Genomic DNA, 20625 nt, shown 5'->3' on the forward strand with positions numbered 1-20625 from the left:
AGGACTGAGTCAGAGTGGGAGAATCACATGATTTCAGCCTAGGACAGATTAAGGCAAGAGGCCTAACATCTTAAGGGGTGTCCTCTGAGAGATTAGAAGAGAGAGTCAAAGGTGTAACATACAGCCATTGATGTTAACAAGAAATATTTTTTCAATTATTTTTCAAGCACTGTACCCAGTACCATACATTTTAAATCAGCAGAAAAATGTTCTGCTTAATTAGTACCCACGCTAATGAAGATGGAGAGAGATTTCTGGCTTCTCTCCAGAACGCAGGTACCCAAAGCGTAGCCCAACAGATTAAATGTAGTCCATGGTCCTTCTTTTCCTACAGAGACCAAATCTGAATGTTTATTGTTGCTGGTAAACTCAGACAGCAAGCAATTTCTAGTTTTCAATCAAGGAAGATACAAGCAAATATATTACAATTATGTTTATATTGTTATGAGCTGGGTGAAATTTTATTATGGGTTGAGTTAAAATCCCATTGAGAAGATAGGTGTGAACTCACCCTTTGATTAACATAATTTAAGCATAAGCCCTCACTTACGAAAAAGGAATATATGAAACCACCCAGGAGCTTTTGCTCAGAGGAGTCCTTGTGGCACCTTAGAGACTGAAACCTGATTATCACCAATTTCTCCTCCTAACTGGAACAACCTATTAGATCCCAAATTTTTGGCTAACCACTTGGGTCAAAAGGGGCAACAATATACTAACTGTCTTAGCTTCAGAGGGTCAGTCATCATTTGGTGACCACACATTTACCATTTTCTATTGTTTTTCCAATCCTTGTCCAATGTATTTCAATGCAGTGTAGGAGCACAGCTTTTAAACTCCATCTTGGATGTTCCCACACCAGCTATATATTTAACATTTGCTAGCATGTGTCATCAAAAAATCCACTTTGTTGTTTTGACCTATGCTTTTCTGCTTGCATCTCTTTTTCTCCCCACCTTGACTCCGTGTTCTGATGAATCACATCTCCAGTCTCATGCTCTATTTGTACCAACTCTGGTAAGATTGTACACTCTTTCCAGTAGAGATCTTACCTATCTTTATATTGCCAAAGAGGTGCACGCTCTCTCGCTCTCTCATATGTATATTAAATCAAGTTCTTACTTCTGATTTTAACATGCACATATGCACAATAGGAGCCCAACCAGGTACTGGCTTTGCTTATATTTAAAACGTATCCCCTCACTAAAAGCAAACATTACACAAACCCTGCAATCTAGTTTTATTTCCCGGGGCAACGGTGACCAGAGGCGATTGCTCTGATGGGGTCATTGGGCTCCCACTGTCTGTCTACATGCATTATTTTTGTATCTTGTACATGATTTATTATTTATGCAGGACTGCTTGTCACTTCGCAGACATACAGGAAACAAGGTCTCGGCTTAAGAGTTGGGTGCAAGATCAAGAGGTCACGGTGGCCATCAGCACCTGCCACGTTTGAGCCTGGCTTTGTGCTGCCACCCACGAGAAGGGGCATTTTTAGACAGCGCTTTGCCCCGGCCGCGTATCCGCTCAAAGTTCAGCTTCCAAGGTGCCCGTGCGCCCTGCACAGCGATACTGCTCTCGGGCAGCCACACTAGCCCTGGAGCCCCTGGCACCGGGGAAAGGATCCGGGATCCAGCCGCCGCCGCCGCCGCCCGGAACCTCCGAGGCTGCACAGCGAGCGGCTGTGTGTGAAGCCGAGAGCGGCTAAGGAGGGACCGGTTCCGGCTTCCGCACACTCACTCACCGCAGAGGAGAAGCCGGGCGGCTGCCGGAGGAGCGGGGCCAGGTGAGAGGCAGCGCGGCGCTGGAGGCGGAGGGAGGTTTGTAGGCACCGGCTGCCAGCTGTGCCTGGTTCTGGATCAGCAGGGGCGGAAAGAACGCTGGGCTCTTCAGCGTTCTACTTCTGTCCCAACGTTCGGGGGGGGAGGGGAAGCCCTCAAGCTGCTCCCCCCCGTAGGCAGTGGGGGTGGGAGAGACCCTCGAGCTCCCCAGTAGGCGGTGGCAACCCCTGCAAACTTCTCGGGAGCAAGCCCCTGGCGTAGTGCCGGGGCTTATCAGCAACCACCTCCACTCTCATTGGTTTGACCAGTGCTCAGGTTGACTGTCTGGGACATTGTGTGCCCCGGCCCCGGAAGGAGGGGTGGGGGGCAATGAAGCTGGAGGCGGACAGTGTTCTGTAATATTTGCTTTTAGTAGTTTAAACCAGGGACCCGACTCCAAGAGATCGTCACTGTTTGAGGACTTTGCTTCTGGGAATGCCTCGCAGGCTGGATCCAAGAATCCTGCTGTGATCTGTGTTAGGGCCATAGACATGAGGTCCTGCTTGATCTCTTCTTCTGGAAACGGGTCACGTGAAGGGCGTGACAACTCATGATTTAGGCCCCTCTCTTACTTAGAGTCCAGTAAATCATAAAATCTGCCCTGGTTCTCAGTTATTTCCAAAAATATTAAAAGTTATTTTAGTGCCTGCAATGTATGCTAGGCATTAAACAATATAGCAGGTTTACAGTTTATGCTAGATATCTTGTATGAGTGGTGAAAGGTTTCCAGCACTTCTAGAAAACATGGCTATTTCTAAATCATGCTAGTAGAAGCTACTGCTTTAGGAACTTTGTTGAAGTTTAACCTGCAAGAGTTTCCAGGATGATTGACACCAGCTTTCAAAGATGTTGCTAATATTCTGGCATAGATGAAATGTCAAGCCTAAAATAATCAGGAACAAAAATATGCTGCATTTTTGTTAGATGGAATATTAGTAACATAAAATCAAGCCATAAAACTACTTGAATGTGTGCCACAAATAGTTACCTGCAATTTTGATTAAATAACAATACAGAAAAGGTGGGAGCGGTAGAGAATTTTCTTTATTGATACCTAATTGCTGTGTACTGTGGTGAAATAGGCAGCCAGTGCCAGTACAAGAGGTATGCCATTCGTTTTAAAGGGGAGGCAGCTGGTAATTTAGCTGGTGTTTACAGGGCTCTTGGGAGTCTTGCCTGAGTAAAACTTAAAGGATTCAGCCTATAAAGAGCAAGACATTCAAGAAATAAAATTGGCAGGACCTTACATGTTTTGTGACTAGAGAGTATAGCTAGTGTGGTCATTAAATAATAAATGCACAGTCATTGTACAGAATAATATAAATACCAAATGATGTTAATACAGTGGAAACATTTAAAATACAATTTCATACCGGTTCTGTTCAAAGTGATTAATAGACACCTTGATCAAATACTCCTTATAATAAAGGTTCTGGTGTGCTTTTCAGCTGCCTTCCCTGTATGGGGCAGCTTACTGATGTGCATGTATAAATTGTCATGCATATGAATCTGGGTGATAAGGACAGCCTATTCCAAGTGTTAACATTTGAACTCATTAACTATGAAAACATTGATTTCTCTTGTGGGGGATGCACACTTTTATCTCTCAGTAACTCAGATGTTATGGCTATAATGGTCAGTTGTAACAAACTTCACAACATCATGGGTTAACATTACTGTAAAGTCACTCAGGCCAATATGGAATTAACAATGAGGGGAAATAGCGATTAGAGAATGACACCAGGAGCTAGGTTTCCTGCATTCTGCTGCCAGATCTGTTGCATATTTCCTGTATATTTTTGGCAATATATTTAACCTCGCTGAGTCTCATCTTACCCTTCTGTAAAATGAGTGTAATACCTACCTCATAGGAATGGTGATTAATTAATGGTTGTAAAGTATTTTGAGATCCTCATTTGAAAAGAACGATGTGTGTGCAAAGTGTTGTTTATTATTTATTTCATAGTGTTTGAATGGGCTGTTTGATATGGTATCTTTATTAAAAGAAACCTGCACCACAATTTATTTTAGTGCAGCTTTCTTTACATTCACATCTTAAGCATTTGTCGCCATCTGTGTACCCAGTTGTTTTTGAAATGTGAAGTTTTTCATTAAAATTGCATTTCAGTGCCTCAGAATGTGAAATCAACAATGACAAGGTTATGTATAAATAGTAAACATTAACATTCTTATTGTTAAATCAGTATTAAAGTAGCATGTAAATTAGTTTACAATCTGATATATTGGGCTCTAAGCATCATAAATGTAACACTCCAAAGTAATGACAGTTGCCAGCAGGAAGCTCAGCAATGCAATTTTGAATACAAAATATGGCACTCTAATACAATTTAAACCTGGTGTGAAATGCTAAGAGGTGAACAAACTGACTTATGTGGGTTATCAAAAAGCAAATTTTAATATTTGGACTAGACAATATATTGCTTTCTCTATTAGAGAGGAAGATAGGTATTTTTTTCCCCCTTAGGAAACATTTTTCTTTAGAAGTTACTACATTTTTTAGCCCCCTACACAGAAATTTGTGGTAACACTCTCCTAGAGCCTTTTCTTCAGCAGAATAACTGTTTTGTCAAATAAGCTTTTTTGGTTTGTTTTTTCCTTTTTTTGAGTGAAATTTGAGATATGGATTTACACCTCGAGATATCAGAAGCCATTGGTGATGGGTTTATTTCTGTTTCAGGGCTGTGATCCTCAGTTCAGAGTACGCTGGTGTAGCAGCGTAGCCACGCTAAACCCTAATGATAGAAGTTGAGAAAGGGTACAGGAAAGTATATTTAGGGGTTCACATAACAAGAATTAGGGGTCGCCCTCTGAAGTTAATAGGAAGCAGGTTTAAAACAAAAGGAAGTACTTCTTCACACAATGCACAGTCAACCTGTGGAACTCATTGCCAGGGGATGTGTGAAGACCAAAAGTATAACTGGGTTCAGAAAAGAATAGCATAATTTCACCAAGAATAAGTCCACCAATGGCTATTAGCCAAGATGGTCAGGGATGTGACCCCCATGCTCTGGATGTCCCCAACGCCTGGTCTGCACTAGAAAATTAGGTCAGTTTAACTACGTCACTTGGGTCTGAAAATACACACCCCTGAGTGGCGTTCTTAAGCTGACCTAAGTTTGTGTGTAGACAACGCTAGGTTGATGGAAGAATTCTTCTGTCAACTTAGCTACCACCCCTCGGGGAGACGGATTACCTACGCCGATGAGAGAACCCTTTCTGTCAGCGTAGATAGTATCTACACTGAAGCGCTACAGCGACACAACTTCACTGGTGTATTTTAAGATTAGACTGTGTCTACAGTGCCACTTTCTGCACTAAAACTTTTGTCGTTCGGGGATGTGGAACCCCCCCCCCCCCCCGAGCGAAAGTTTTAGCGCTGAAAAGCGGCAGTATAGGCAGCGTCCCAATTTTATAAGGAGAGTCCCGATCTTTGGGTCTTTTTCTTATATAGGCTCCTATTACCCCCCACCCCATCTCGATTTTTCACACTTGCTGTCTGGTCATCCTATGTGTGATCCATTAGTAAGACACGTGGGGAAATTAAAGCAACAACAAAAAATCATCACCACTACCTTACAGATGGATTATATTGCAAATACTACTAAGTACAGAGCTCAGTACAGAATAGCTCCATTCAAGTCATTGGGACTACAGCTAATTCAGTGTTTGTAGGATTGGGCCCTTAAATTACATTCAAAGATGAAGGGGTGGAGCTTTCAGAGAAAGGAATGAGTGGAAGTAGATGATGCTAATATAATAGTACTGCCCTTTACAGGGCATGAACACAAAGGACTAATTAATGCTTCCATATGTGTAAAATATTTGTGTGTCTGTATTGTTTTTTGTTGTTTCTGCCAGAAAGAGAAAAATGCCTAAAAAGAAAACAGGCGCACGCAAGAAGGCTGAGAATCGTCGAGAACGTGAAAAGCAGATAAGAGCTTCAAAGGGCAACATAGATTTAGCTAAACATCCTTGTAATGCTTCAATGGTAAAATAACCAAAACTACCTCTGATACCAATTTTTAAATTTCTGTGAAACCAGTGATATAGTTACATTGGCTGCATTAAATTAGAAAGTCATTCTTTTTACTTATGTGATCATTTATTTATATCATGAGCTTTGGATTTAAAGAAGAGTTTGAGTGTTTCAATATAAATATATCTCTATTGGTTACCTAATCATAAATTATATCAGAATCATTACAAAAGCTGTACACTGACTGTTTTACATGGGGAAAAATAACTATTTATAATTTACATTTCACAGGAATGTGATAAATGCCAAAGGTAAATATGCTTTTTTTCTTCAGCATTTTAACTTATTTTTACTTTTAAAGATTTTGTTTAATGCTTTGTTTTGATTTTTTCATATGACAAGACGACAGAAGAATAGAGCCTTCTGCTACTTTTGTAGTTCTGTTCAAAAATTGCCTATTTGTGCACACTGTGGTAAGTGTAACTGACAAAGGAAAATACACTTTTCCCCCCTTAAACTGCATTCCTTTTGTGTTCTTATATAAAGTCGCAGTATTTTAACTAGGTCTGTCTAGAAGCTGATCATCGGCTGGTGTAAATTCATGGGGCTATGCCAATTTTCCCAGCTGAGAATTTGCCCCTTGAGGCCTGATTGTGCAAACTCTTGTGCACATGAATAGTCTCACTGACCCCAAAAGGGTTTCGGCCCTTGATTTGTGTCTCATATTTATTGTTTAAAAAAACATGTTTAGCTATTTGTTATGACAGTGTTTTCTACATTCTGGCTCTCTTTGAATAAATGGCTGTGGGATTGCTTGATGCTGAGAGCGAAGTTAAAAAGGCTGCCAAAACGCTGCTCTTTTAATCAGGAAATATTGCAGCTTTTAGCACAACGTTATTACCACTGCTTATTAGTATAAATTAAATCAGTGATAAATTGTTTGCCTTGTATGTGTACATTGTATAACTTGTTACCACATTACTTAAGTGCATTAAAGGTCTGCTCCAAAGCCCTTTCAACTCAGTGGAAAGACTCCCACTGACAGCAGGGGGCTTTAGATCAGGTACTAAATCTTATTTGCACTAGTGCTTGCTTAAAAGGGGAAGTGATGGGGGACTAAATATTTTCTACTTGCCATAAAGCATGTTGGTGATTTGTGGTTTGATTTTCAGAGGTGTTGACCACCTGCAATTCCTGTTGACTTCATGGATAGCTGCAGATGCTGCGCATTTCTGAAAAACTAGGCCATTAGTGTGTAATGCTATTCCACTTTATATCATAATTCATAAACCTTCTTTTTGTCATTAGAGACTATACTAAAGTGATGGACGTTCATTTTCTGCTCTTCTAGTACAGTGGTCTCCAAACTTTTTTGATCGTGCACCCCTATCAGTAAAAAAAATTTTGAGCATGCACCCCCTGCCGCGCCGTAGCAAAACACATCTTTTAAATGAATGTTTACAGAGAGAAGAAAGTGTTCCTAAAAGTATCCTACAAAAAAAGATGTAAGCATCCAAGATTTCCCAGTAAAGACAATCAGAATTGTTTGGTACTTGTATCATAGGGTGAGCTGCTGGTGATTCTTATATTTAGGCTGCCTAAAATTTTCCATTAAAACATTCTAAACTTCCATTTTTTAAGAAGTTCTAACACCATCATTGTCTGTGGTGGGCCTTTGAAATTAGGTAGGAACAAAGCCTGAGGGCTAGAAGCATGCCTTCTGCTTTCTTGTCCCAGGAAATTCTCCTGAGTTATAAAGCTGTTAAAAAATGTTCCCCCCTTTAGGTGTATCATATAGGGCACCAGCTCCCCAAAAGTGCTGAAAGGGGACAGAGAGCCATGCTGATGAGACCCCAGCCACCCTTCCATACCCAGCACATAACTCCAGCAGTCCTTCCCCACCCTTCCTGCCATTAGCTAATGTAGATTGTCATGCAGCTAAAGTACGTACTATAAGCACCTGCTGATGCTGCATGGAGGGTTTAGTTTACAGTTCCACATGGTAGAATTTAATACTTATCCTAATTTTTCCTTAATTTTTTTTTTTTTGCATACCATGAAAGCTGTGTTAAAAGAACATTACTCGGGTTGCAAAGTCAAGCACTCAAAAGCTAGGAAATGCAAGATTTGCAGTTGCCTGTGCAATATCCATTCAGCCCTTTTGTGCATATGTATTATGATAGTCTTTAGATACATGATCACACATTACTTTTTCCAGACCCCGGCCCCATCCAGTGCACAAGGTGGACACACAAGGGGGCAGAATTACGGTTGCAGAGGTAACTCTAAATGTGGCATTTCTTAACTTGTAGAACATAAGAGCTGCCAGAGTGGGTCAGAATATAGTCCATCTTGCCCGCTATCCTGTCTCTGATAGTGGCCATACCAGAGCTTCAGGGGAGAGTACAGAAAAGGGCAATTATGGAATGGAATTATGGACCACTGTCTTCCATTCCCAGCCCCTGGTAGTCAGAGGTTTAGGGTCACCCTGGGGATGAGATTGGGTCCCTAGCCATCTTGGTTAATAGCCATAAATGGACCTATCCTCCGTGAACTTATGCAGTTCCTTTTTGAACCCAGTTATACTTTTAGCATCACAATATCTCACGGCCATGAGTGTCACAGGTTAGTTGTGCACTGTGCGAAATAGTACTTCCCCTTGTTTGTATTAAATCTGCCTGTTCATCAGGTGACCTCTGATTTTTGTATTGTGGGAAAGGGTAAATAACACTTTTGTATTCACTTTTACCACACCATTCATGATTTTATAATTTCTATCATATCCCCCCTTAGTCATCTCCTTTCCAAGCTGAACAGCTGTAATCTTTTTAGTCTCTCCTTGTACGGAAGCCATTCCGTACCCTGAATCATCTTTGTTGCTCTTCTCTTAACTTTTCCAGTTCCACTATATCCTTTTTGAAATGGGACAACATGGATTTACATGGTGGCATTATGATATTTTCTGTTTTATTTTTTATCCCTTTTCCAAATAGTTCCTAACATACTGCTAAGCCTTTTTGATTGCTGCTGCCCATTGAGTGGAGGTTTTCAGAGAACTCTCCCCAGCATTTCCATTTTTTTCAGTTTTATTTTTTCACTTGTGCACTACTTTGCACTTATCAACATTGAATTACATCTGCCATTTAGTTGCCCAGTTTTGTGAGAACTCTCTTAACTCCTCACAGTCTGCTTTGGACTTGGCTCTCTTGCATAATTTTGCATCATTTACAAACTTTGCCACTTCACTGTTAACCTCCTTTTCCAGAACATTAGTGAATGTTGAACAGCACAGGTCCCAATACAGATCCTTGGGGGACCCTGCTGTTAATTTCTCTCCATTATGAAAACTGACCATTTATTCCTATCCTTTGTTTCTTGTCTTTCAACAAGTTACTGATCCATGAAAAGACCGTTCCTCTTATGCCCTGGCTCAAAGAACTTTTTGGTGACGGACCTTGTTAAAGGCTTTCTGAAAATCCAAGTACACTATATCAAATTGGATCACCCTTATCCCCATGCTTTTTGACTCTTCAAATAATTCTAATAGATTAGTGAGGCACAACTTCCCTTTACAAAAGCTCTATTGACTTTTCCCTAACAAATCATGTTTATCTGTGTCTGATAATTTTGTTCTTCACTATAGTTTCTACCAATACACCCAGTACAGAAATTAGGCTTACCAGTCTGTAATTGCCAGCATCACCTCTGGAGCCCTTTTAAAAATTGGCATTCATTAGTTAATTTCCAGTTATCTGGACCACAGACTGACTTTAGTGATAGGTTACATACAACAATTCATAGTTCTGAAAATTTCATATTTGAGTTCCTTCAGAACTCTTAGATGACCAGCACCTGGTTGTGGTGACTTATTACTGTTTAGGGTATCAATTTGTTCTAACTGGGGACAGTACTTCAGATTTATGCCCCAAAAGAATAGCTCTGATGTGAGTTATCTTCCCCAAATCCTCTCCAGTGAAGACTGCTGCAGCGAATTAATTTAGCTTCTCTACAATGGCCTGGATATCCCTGAATGCTCCTTTTGCACTTTTGTTATCTGTGGCTCTGTTCCCTGGGTTTCCTGCTTCTGATGTACTTTACCTTTTTTTTTTTTACTGTTAGTTTGTGTCTTTAGCAAGTTGCTTCTCAAATTTTTCTAGGTCTGCCTAATTATATTTTTATGTTTTACTTGCCAGAGTTTGTGCTCCTTCCTATTTTCCACATTAGGATTTGACTTCCAGATTTTAAAGGATTCCTCACCCGACCCCCTCAATGGCCTCCATTAGTCTGAAGTTTAGCCACGGTGGTATTCTTTTGGTCCTCCTCCTGTCTTTTTTGATTAGGGGTATACATTTAGTCTGAACCTCTGTTATGGTGTTTTTAAGTGGTCTTCATGCTGCTTGAAAGTATTTTACCTTTGTGAGGGCTCTTTTTGATTTTTCTTCTAACTAGCATCCTCATTCTTTTGTAGTCCTTTTTTTAAAAGTTAAATGTTACTGTGCTGACATGTTTTGGTATTTTCCCACTACAAGGATGCTAAATGTAATTATATTATGGTCACTATTACGGAGTGGTAAAAATGTTGATTGTTTGACTCTGCAATCTAAATAATGTTTTTAATTTATGTGATTTTTGATGATTTGTCAAGTGCTGACAGGGTGCTCAGCAGGCTACAAAACACATTGTAAGACATGGGCCCAGCCCTACAGAATTTACAATCTCAGAAGTAAGGTGAGAAATATTTGGGCCTAAACGGATAAGAAAAATAATTAATCAGTTTGTTCTGGAGGTTCAGAGAGGGAGGTGTGGTAGCGTGTTGCATGTTGTTTGGGTGCATTTTTTTGTGTGCCTTTTATGTACTTAAGTAACTGCTTAAATTCCCTATTTTTCACTGCTGTTACATTGTCATTCACTCTAAACTGTTTGTTGTTGTTTTGGATTAATAGGGAAAACAAAATGTATGATGAAGTCTTCAGACTGTGTTATAAAACATGCTGGCGTGTACAGTACTGGCCTTGCAATGGTGGTATGTATACAAAAGCATGTTGTCTTTCGGAAGACGAGAGCAATGTGCAGAATTCTTCACATATTCTGTGGTCTGTGTTACACAGAAGGTCAGACTAGATCAGTGGTTCTCAACTAGAGGGCCTCGAGCAGGTTTCAGGGGGGCTTCCAAGCAGGTCCAGCATTAGACTTGCTGGGGCCCAGGGCAGAAAGCCAAAGTCCCACCACATGGGTCTGAAGCCCAGGTCTCTGAGCCCCACCACCTGGGGCAGAAGCTGAAGCCTGAGCAATGTATCTTCATGGGGGCCCCAGGCAATTGTCCCGCTTGCTACCCCTTACCGCCGACTCTGGCTTTTGTATGTAGAAAACCATTTATTGCGGCACAGGTGGGCTGTGGAGTTTTTATAGTACGGGCGGGGGGGTTGGAAAGAAAAAGGTTGAACCTCTGGACCAGATGATCATAAGGGTCCCTTCTGGTCTTGGACTCGGTGAATTGGGCTTTTATTGTTTTATAGATTAATATCAAACTAAACCTCAGATTATTATTATTCTCATACACTAACAAAATACATCTCCATAGGACTACAAACCTAAATTAACACTTTAAATGCAGATCCTGCAAACTTTTATGGACTTAAGTATCTTTACATACATACCTGAGTAGCCCCAATGAGCTCAGTGGGATTATTCACATAAGTAAAGTTAAGCATGTACAGGATTGGAGCCTAAATAAATAAAGGGCACATTCCACTCTCCATTCAACTGGTATAAATCTAGATTAATGCCATTGAAGCTAATGGAGGTTTGTAGATTTTTAGAATGCAGTCACTGAGAACAATGTTTAACCATAAATAATTTTATTTACAGTGATTGTTCTGTAAATCAGTAGCTTATTTTTCCCTTTTCATCCCTTATATAGTTAGGTGATAAGTCCCTTTGAAATACCCAAAGTATTCTTTGTAAATGGGAATATTGCAAAAGAAATTCTTAAAAATTTAAAATTTAGGGGGATGGTGCTCCTGTGTGGAAAATTTATGAAAATATATCCCTGCAGCTGCCTCCTCTAGGTAGTGGACTGTTTGCAATAACAAAATCATTTTGTGCCTTAAATATAACAGATTTTTCATTGAATCTTAACTCTCTGGGCCTGATTCTCCACTCCAAAATGTCAGTTTTATGTTGATGTAACTCCATTAAATCTCTATGCATACAGTATATTGTGAAGTTGCTCTCATATGTGAGGTAGGAAATCTTCTGTCTGTTAAATATTAAAATTGCAGTTTATTGAGGTTTGTAGTTTGTGTAGTCTTGTAACTTTGACTGTAAAATTAAATTGGTTATAAACGGTTTACTTAATTTTTGCCTTACTTTTCATATGTTATATGACCTTTACTATCTTAAGAGGTCAGAGTTCTAGTATAGAGTTTGTTATAAAATCTAAATAGTTGATTTAAGCTGTAAGAATAGCTTGAGTGGTTTTTGATTTGAGAAATTGTATTTTTGCCAGAGCATTATCTCATATATGTCAACAAGGCTGCAAGATCATATCCATAAATTATAGGGGAGAAAGCTATTTTTCATGCATAAGATTCAAGACATTAATGGAAAAAATAAAACAGCAAAACCAAAGCACAGTTGATTAGATTAAGTCCTGCAGAAGTGAATGCCGAGAACGTGAGCTGAATATTGAAAGGACTTGATTAGAATCTGGATACATTTCTAGCTACTGGGTGTAAAAGTGAAAGAGGTATTATGCCTTACCTTCATCTCCCCTCAAACCACATGCCCCTCAAGTGGAACGAGCCCACTGATAGCCCAAGCGGATACATGGGCACATTCTAGAGTACAGAAGCAGAATTTCTCTTTAGATATGATAGATGTTCCAATATGATGTTTTTCTGTGCTTGCAGGGTGCAATCTGTGATTTCTGTGAAGCTTGGGTCTGCCATGGTAGGAAGTGTCTCAGCACACATGCTTGTATCTGCCCTCTTGCAGATGCAGAATGCATTGAGTGTGAAAGAGGTGTCTGGGATCACGGTAAATTGTTTAAGTTTGAAGGAAAGAAAACTAATTTTTTGCTTATAGTGTCTAGACAGTGGTTCTCAACCTGGGGTCCGGGGCCACAAACAGGTTTCAGAGGGGACGCCAAGCAGGGCCAGCATTAGACTTGCTGTGGCCCAGGGTAGAAAGCTGAAGCCCAGAGCCCTGAGTTCTGCCACCTGAAGTTGAAACCTGAACAGTGTAGCTTCTCAAGGGCTGCCGTGGCGTGGGGCCCCAGGCAGTTGCCTGGCTTGCTACCCCCTAATGCCAGCCCTGGCTTGTATATGCAGAAAACCAGTTATTGTGGCACAGGTGGGCCATGGAGTTTTTATAGCATGTTCGGGGGGGCCTCAGAAAGAAAAAAGGTTGAGAACCGTTGGTCTAGATTATTGTAACACTCAACACTTAATGTCACATTTTACATCTTCAAAGCACTCCACAAATATTAGCTAATCTTCAAAACACACCTGGAAGCTCACTAAGCATCATCTCCATTTTACAATGGGTAAACTGAGACAGAATTTAAATTACGTGCCCTAGAGCATATAGGTAATCTGTCTAAAATGGGATTACAACTCAGGAGTATTTATGTAATCTACTTAGACATTTATACTGCATCCATCACCTTAGTGTCTGAGAGCCTTATGTAATTATATCACTCCAACGGGTTGTGTAAACACTGGCTGTCTCTTCGGTATTCTTGCTCCTTTCCTTGCACTAGAAGAGGTGTTTTGTCTCTTTTGGTACCCAGCTCCTTGATCAAACCACACTAGTCTCCAATTGTGGGGTTCCTATTGTGTATTTCAACCAAATTTGTATTTTGGAGAGGGGATGTTAAGCATGGGAAAGGGATATTTTGGCCCAAATGTCAGCCATAAGCAAATCAAAATATTATAAGAATAAAATGACCAGTAGTGTTCCTTGGTTCACTTTTATGCTATCTCGTGTCATTATAATATGTAGTATATTTCAGAGTAATGCCAGATGGACAATGTTTAATTCAGGATTTTCTTCTTAAGTGTTTTGTGACAGAAGGGAAAATTTATTCTTAGTCAAACCCCTGTAAAGCTCCCTAAATTGCATTTTTGTTTTTTTTACCAATGCTTGCTCTTTTTTCTATTTGTCTTGATAAATCTTGAAGGAGGCAGAATATTCAGCTGCTCTTTTTGTCATAACTTCCTCTGTGAAGATGATCAGTTTGAGCATCAAGCCAGCTGCCAAGTTTTGGAGGCAGAGACATTTAAATGTAAGTTATCAACTTAAAACCCCTTTCACCAATGTTAAGCAGATTCATTTCTTCCTACTGTGTAATAGTACCTGCTTAGGTGGTGAAAAATGGCCTGGTATTTCACTTGTCCAGTTGAATTATCCCAGCTGGTTAGGCAACAGGAGTTTTTCTTGTCGGTCCCTCAGAAATAAGGTTGGCTCTGTCTAGCATGGCTGCACTTCCCCAGATTCCTTGTGGATCAGCTGGAACATCTTGAATAGAAGACAGGATTTTTTTTGTCAGTGTGGGTTAGCATCTGAAGAAGTGAGTTTTGAGGAGGAACTTGGCCTATCGTGTAGAATACAGCACAGATGAAGGCATGAAGAGGAATGCAAGAAGGATGGAGAAGGTGTGGGGAAGTTTTTTTTAATCCAAAGTCAATGGGCTTTGGATTAGGACCTATATCTATATAGAGAGAGCCTTTGTTCTCTCAGTCTCGCTGTGTCTAGAGCAAGGGGTCAACATTCACATTTCAACAACACATACCTTAATACATAGACCAAAGAACAGGAAACTACAAGCTATCAAATTCTGATTACCATAGGGGGTCTGGTACAGCCATAAAATCATGTGGGCAAAACTTAAAAACCTCAGATGGATTTGAAACCTTACAGGAACAGAGGAATTGTAATATCAGATCAGATTGGTGGTCTAGCTAGTCCAGTATCCAGCCACAGCCAATTCCAACCGTTTCAGAGGAAGATGGGGAAAAAAACGAACTGGTAGTAGGCATGTATGAAACGTACTGTCCATAGGATAATTTTCTTGTTAATTAGGGGATGGTTTATGCCCAACACACGAGGGTTTATACTGCTTTCAAAACTTGGTTGTGTTTGGTTTTGTGCTTTTTTTTTTTTTTTTTTTTTAAATCCTTGCTACCCTGACTACATGTTCTTGTTGTCCATATAAATACCCAGTCCTTTTATGAATCTACTAAGCTCTTGGCCTCAATGGTAGCTCATGATTATAAAATTTAAAACAGGAATATTTTGAATCTGTTTTTCTAAGTCTTCCCTCTCCTTTTCATCTCTCATCCCCCTTTTTCCCCTGCCAACTGTTGCCTGAGTCTTGATTAGCTCTCCTTTATGTACTGCCAGAATGCCTTCCTGTGAGACACCATTGGAGCAGCAACTGCTGCTCAAAAGGGATAATTTCCTCTTGATGGGTTGACTCTTAATTCACAGCTGTGACCGTACAGTGAGTGAAGAAGTTACTTTACAAGGTTTGCACTATGTTTAACATTCTACAGTGCAGGGTAGTTCTAGTAGAGAGATGGACTGTGTGAGATAGTTTTGTATTAAATTTAAATATTGTCAAATAGATATGGCCAATCCCACTCTAGCTACAAAAAATGTTTTATTTCATAAGTTTGAAATATAAAACGTAGCTTAAAAAAAACACCCAACCACACATTTAAAAATGCAGACTACCTCGTGGGAATACTTTAATGTACTAATTAATATTCACAGTGCCTTTGAATATGACAGATCCCCCACCTCTGCTCAGCTTCTGCAAAAGGAAGAATCCCTTCTGTTCATTTCTGAATCTTTAAAAGCTTGTTCTCACGGTTGGATGAGAGTGAGATGGCGGTTTGGTTATAAACAATGCACATGATAAAATGTTTGTAAAGATTCAAAAACAAGCTGTGCATGCTCATGTGCTTTATCCAACAAGCCTCATTTAGGTATAAAATTGTATTTCATTTCATTTACAATACTCCCTCTTGTGGAGATAAAAATAACATGAAAATATTAAGGCAACCTAGATTTTAAAAAGACACCGTCAAAGCCCAGTTCTGCTCCTTGCTACTTGTGTATTTGCCATCAATAAAATTACACAGGATTGTATATGTAAATATATGTAATGAGTATGAATTAAATAAGGACATGACAGACAATTCTTTATAAAACTACTCAGACAGCTCAATTTTGCAAGTTGCTAAGCATCATCAAATCCTTTTCAAATTAGGAAAATAAGGGTAATCAGCATTCTGCCCTTACTTTAAATGGAATGTTACTATACAGCTCTGGTGGGGTTTTGTTTTGTTTGTTTTGATACCATGAGGAAAAAAGAAGCAGTGAAATCACCTTGTGAACAAACTGTGGTTTCAATCATCTCCAACATGTTTGTAAAGATGTGAGACTACAAAAATATTTGAATCTTTTAAAAAAATTGGTTTTGGGTGGGTAAGGGACCATTTGCTCCCAAACTTACACCAAATTATTAATGAGATATTAGACTTGGTATATAAAACTCTTACAAATAGCCCAATACAACCGTAACTACAGTGAATATGATTGTAGCAAGATAAACTTATCGTAAGGACTTCAAAAAATACAAAATCATTTACTTTTATACTCTATGTTCAATGTATGTTCAGAACTTCAGTGGCAGATAACTCTGCAGTTAGGTGGCTTTGGGAACTGTTGATCAGGAAAAGTTGCTGAGAAATGAAGTGTCCTTACATATTTAGCCAAATATATTATTTGAATTTCCCTGTATTATCTTTTAATTTTGTTTGGTGACATTGGTGATTTTAGGCTACCCATGGAACTGGAGAGCTGATCTGGATGTATAAAGTAGAAGAAAAGAGCCAAGTTACCTTTCATTTTTAAAGATTGATGTTATCCATTTTTTCATCAGGTGTTTCCTGTAATCGGCTTGGGCAGCATTCATGCCTGCGTTGTAAGGTAAAAATATAGATACTTAAAGTAACTATAATTGTAACTCCTTCTCCTTACATGTCCTTCTGGTACCAAGTCTTGTCACATCTCCCTCCACAATATATAGAAAACTCATACCTTCTGTATGAGGTAAGAGCCATTACTTTTAATGAACCTTTTGTCCAGCACTTAAGTTTTTAAATTTCTCATTTTTGCTTTTGAGGGCCTGCATCTCTCAGCTCACTTGGTATTATTTTCCTCTACCCCCACAAACACACCGTATCTACCCGCTGCATCCTTCAGTTCTGTTAGTGTAGCCAGGCTCTTCTCAGTTGTTTCCTGCTCCCATTTTCATACAGTCTTCAATGCTGTTTCCTCTGCACGGAGCGTATGATTCTCCCATTCCAGTATCCCAGGCCTCCACCTTTTCCTCTTTTGGATCATGCCTAAAGTCTTACATCAAATCAAATGTACTGTCTACCCCAACATTTTTCATTAGGGGAGCAATTTAAATAAATAAAAATCAATCTACTTAACCCCATTCTCTCAGTCTCCTATTCTTACTGTGTGCTCCTCAGAGTTCAGAGCAGGAACTGTCTTTATTGAGGTGTCCTGGACAGTGCTGAGGACACTGTTGGTGCTTAATTAGTACTAATTCACATTGGTGTCTTCTTTTAATTACAAACCGACTGACTGTGGGAGGGAGAGGTTCCATTTAGCAGGACAGTGAACACACTGCCCTGCAAGACAGACATTTGAAGTTTAATTTTGTTTTCTTTTAACTTGTTGGACTAACCCAATACCCATATGGCTGAGGTCTATCAGACAGTGCTCCCATTGACTGAGGCCAGCCTCCTGGCTGACAACTTCCAAGACAGGGACCCTGCTTGAGGACCCTGCTTCCTCTGCCACCATCCTCTTTTCCCAGTTCCAGCATCCTCCTGGCTTCCCTTCCTTAGAAGGCAGTGGAACCTTGTCCAGCACAGAAGCAGTTAGTGGATAGATTGTACATGAATTCCAGTCCCACTATAGAAAGAACTAGTTAAATTTTAATCTCAGCCAGATTACCCTGGTGCTGTTAGAAATTTAACTTTTTTTTTGCCTGCTGCTTCCTGAAGAGTATTATGTTATGACTATAACTTTTATCCTTTTCATTATCCTCTTTTTCACCCTTCAGGCTTGTTTCTGTGATGATCACACCCGAAGCAAGGTTTTTAAGCAAGAAAAGGGAAAAGAGCCTCCTTGCCCTAAATGTGGGCATGAAACTCAGGAAACAAAGGATCTGAGCATGTCAAGTAAGGACTGTCCTTGAAAGGCTAATGGAACAAATGCTGCATCTCTGATTGAGCGAGTCAGTTTACTAGGAGTCTTATTTTCTGTGTTTGACAGCTTAATATGTTCATCTTTTTCAGCTGGCAGCATGTGATGCCATTGGTGGCCGTGTAGGGATGTATGGGAATATTGAAGTTCTTGAATACTTTGGAATGTTTTGGGGAGTTTGTTGCATTTATATTGAGAGTACATTGAGTTGTTGCTGACTCTGAGCTGCAGCATCTCTTCATTAGGACTGCTATTTGTGTCCTGGATATTGACATGGTTATGAATTTGAGTGCTACTTTCAAGTTCATGATCACTGTTTACTTCTGCTCTGTCACTTCTTATTTCACCATCAAGAAATAGCATGCTGAAATTCATTAGAAGATACCCACATGAGTCTGCTTACTCAATACTGCTTATCCATAAAACACACACATTATCTTAGGTGCTACATATCTATATATAAAATACATATTTATACATTACCAAAAGTGTGCTCTTCAGCCAAAGTTCTGGTCCTGAAGAGTTTATGATCTAAATAAGATATCTGGTACATTATTGTATGAATATCTCTGGAGAGAAGATATTTTGGATGGGGAATAGCAGAAAAAGGGTCTGTCATAGTTAGGTGCTCCGACTTTAAAGATTAAACCTGAAAACAACCAGTTAATGTCTCTCAAGAGACTGATCATTGTAGCCCTGGGCTGTTTGCTGACAGTGTACTCTTGAGTAGGTGGTGAAGATGGATGGTAGATGGAGAAATGTCAAATGCTCCATTGATGAGTGGGTGCTTTATGACTGAGGCTGAAGAATAAAAATTTAACTATTTTTCTATTCACAGCACGCTCTCTGAAGTTTGGCCGGCAGACAGGAGGTGAAGAGGCAGATGGAGCTTCTGGCTATGATGCCTACTGGAAGAACCTCTCATCGGGCAAGGATGGAGATACAGGTGACCATGACGACGAATATGAAGAAGATGAAGCAGAGTATGATGATGAGGAAGACAATGAGGAGGGAGGGAAGGATTCTGAAACAGAGACCACAGATTTATTCAGTAACTTGAATTTAGGAAGGACCTATGCTAGTGGCTATGCCCACTATGAAGAAGCTGAAGACTAAGATTACGTAGTGGGGAGCACTATAGCATTTGGAAGGAATAAGTATAGGAGTGCTTTATGCGTGCCACTAGAATAGCTCTACCAGGCACTTAAGCTTCAAAGCTTATTAGGGAAAAAGGGCATGGAACTTCTATAGAAACTCAAGGTGAGATTTGTGTGTGTGTAAGGCGAGGGCGTGGAGAGGAAAATAGATAAATGTTCATATTCATGCAAGTAACCAAAGTGGTTTTGATCTCACGATTACTGAGGATAATAGCTTAATGTCTTCTCCCCCACCAAGTTGGAGGGTAAAGGGATTTGTTTCCATCTGTTCATCAGAAATTAAGTTATTTTTCTTGAGTAATTTTGACTGTAATTTTGTAATCTGATTTCGTAAATTATATGTAGTGGTGTAAGTGGGTGGCTGTATTTTTGGCCTACAAAATAAAAGTCAGCAGCATTCTGTAGTGAGTTTTCATAAATATTGATCTGGCCTGAGTACTTGGAAAGCACTTACTGCAGGCCTATCATGAGCCAAATATAAACTGAAATTAAAATAACGTTACCATTTCATGTAGGCGAGGCAGATCAATACATTTCCCCCTAACATATTTCTTGAACATTATCATTCTATGCCTTTTTAACATTATACATCAATCATAGACATTATGTACAGTCACCTACGCTGTCACCTACATAAGATCAAAAGGTTTATTTATCACAATAAAAATGTTAATATTCCTTCCTACCCAATAAAAGCCATCACTTTCTTTTAGTATAGTATCATCGTTTGCAAAGAGGGGTCAAAAGGGCGGTAACTAGTGTATTCTACCCCTTCACCTGCATTGCAGCAGGAAGAAATCAAAGATTCAATAAGAATCAAACCTAGGATTTTTGTTAAAATAAGATAATAGGGTGTTTGTGTTCTGTTGGACTAGCACCCTGTTCCTTGTTAGGTACAAGACTGTCACAACTACAGAAGAAGTGATGCATGCTTTGGAGTGTCTTGCTGACACTGATGACTTCATAATCAAAATATTAGGAATTATTTGCTGCTTTTTAGAAAAGTCACGTGGTTCTTCCAAGAAACAGTTCCAACTTAAATTGTTTAAAGTAAAAAATTGGAACTGGAACTTGGTGTAACTACTGATAAATCTTTTTTCCCTCCACTTTCTTCCAGTAATACTTCCCATACAGCAGCGACGTGTGTGTGCACACAGACCCATACTTTCTGCTTTGCATGCTATGTGCATCTTCCCCAGCTTTTACTAAATTGCCTTCTTCCTCTCATCACTATTCAGGTTGACCATATTGTGCCACCTTGCAGCAGAGCCAGGTGCTTTGATCTATTCAGTTGAAGTGTCATGACACTTCAAATGGAGCTAATGGATTAAAAAGAGAAGCACTGGCGATTTTCTGT

The 20625-nt window shown here is 39.7% G+C and overlaps 1 protein-coding gene and 1 long non-coding RNA gene across 4 annotated transcripts; one reads left to right on the top strand and one right to left on the bottom strand.

Moving 5' to 3' along the window:
* The first annotated feature begins 1651 nt into the window (after window positions 1-1651).
* On the top strand, window positions 1652-19665 carry ZNF330 (zinc finger protein 330). Of its 2 annotated transcripts, none has more exons than XM_045017850.1 (10): window positions 1652-1789; window positions 5703-5832; window positions 6112-6131; window positions 6223-6293; window positions 10764-10843; window positions 12732-12858; window positions 14003-14107; window positions 16772-16818; window positions 17969-18086; window positions 18950-19665. In XM_045017850.1, exons 2-10 carry the CDS (start codon window positions 5713-5715, stop codon window positions 19225-19227), a joined length of 966 nt encoding a protein of 321 aa, XP_044873785.1. In that variant the 5' UTR covers window positions 1652-1789; window positions 5703-5712; the 3' UTR covers window positions 19228-19665. The 2 variants fall into 2 exon arrangements, with proteins under 2 accessions (XP_044873785.1, XP_044873786.1); XM_045017851.1 differs by having other exon boundaries at window positions 1714-1823.
* Window positions 1769-18465, bottom strand: LOC123370927. Of its 2 annotated transcripts, none has more exons than XR_006579639.1 (3): window positions 16731-18465; window positions 14179-14340; window positions 1769-2706 (listed from the first exon to the last, which is right to left on the bottom strand). It is a non-coding gene; the product is annotated as an uncharacterized LOC123370927 (long non-coding RNA). The 2 variants fall into 2 exon arrangements; XR_006579638.1 differs by lacking the exon at window positions 1769-2706 and adding an exon at window positions 11509-12659.
* Window positions 19666-20625: the final 960 nt, after the last annotated feature.

Source organism: Mauremys mutica, chromosome 5 (assembly GCF_020497125.1).
Source record: "Mauremys mutica isolate MM-2020 ecotype Southern chromosome 5, ASM2049712v1, whole genome shotgun sequence".
NCBI classification, from domain to species: Eukaryota; Metazoa; Chordata; order Testudines; family Geoemydidae; genus Mauremys; species Mauremys mutica.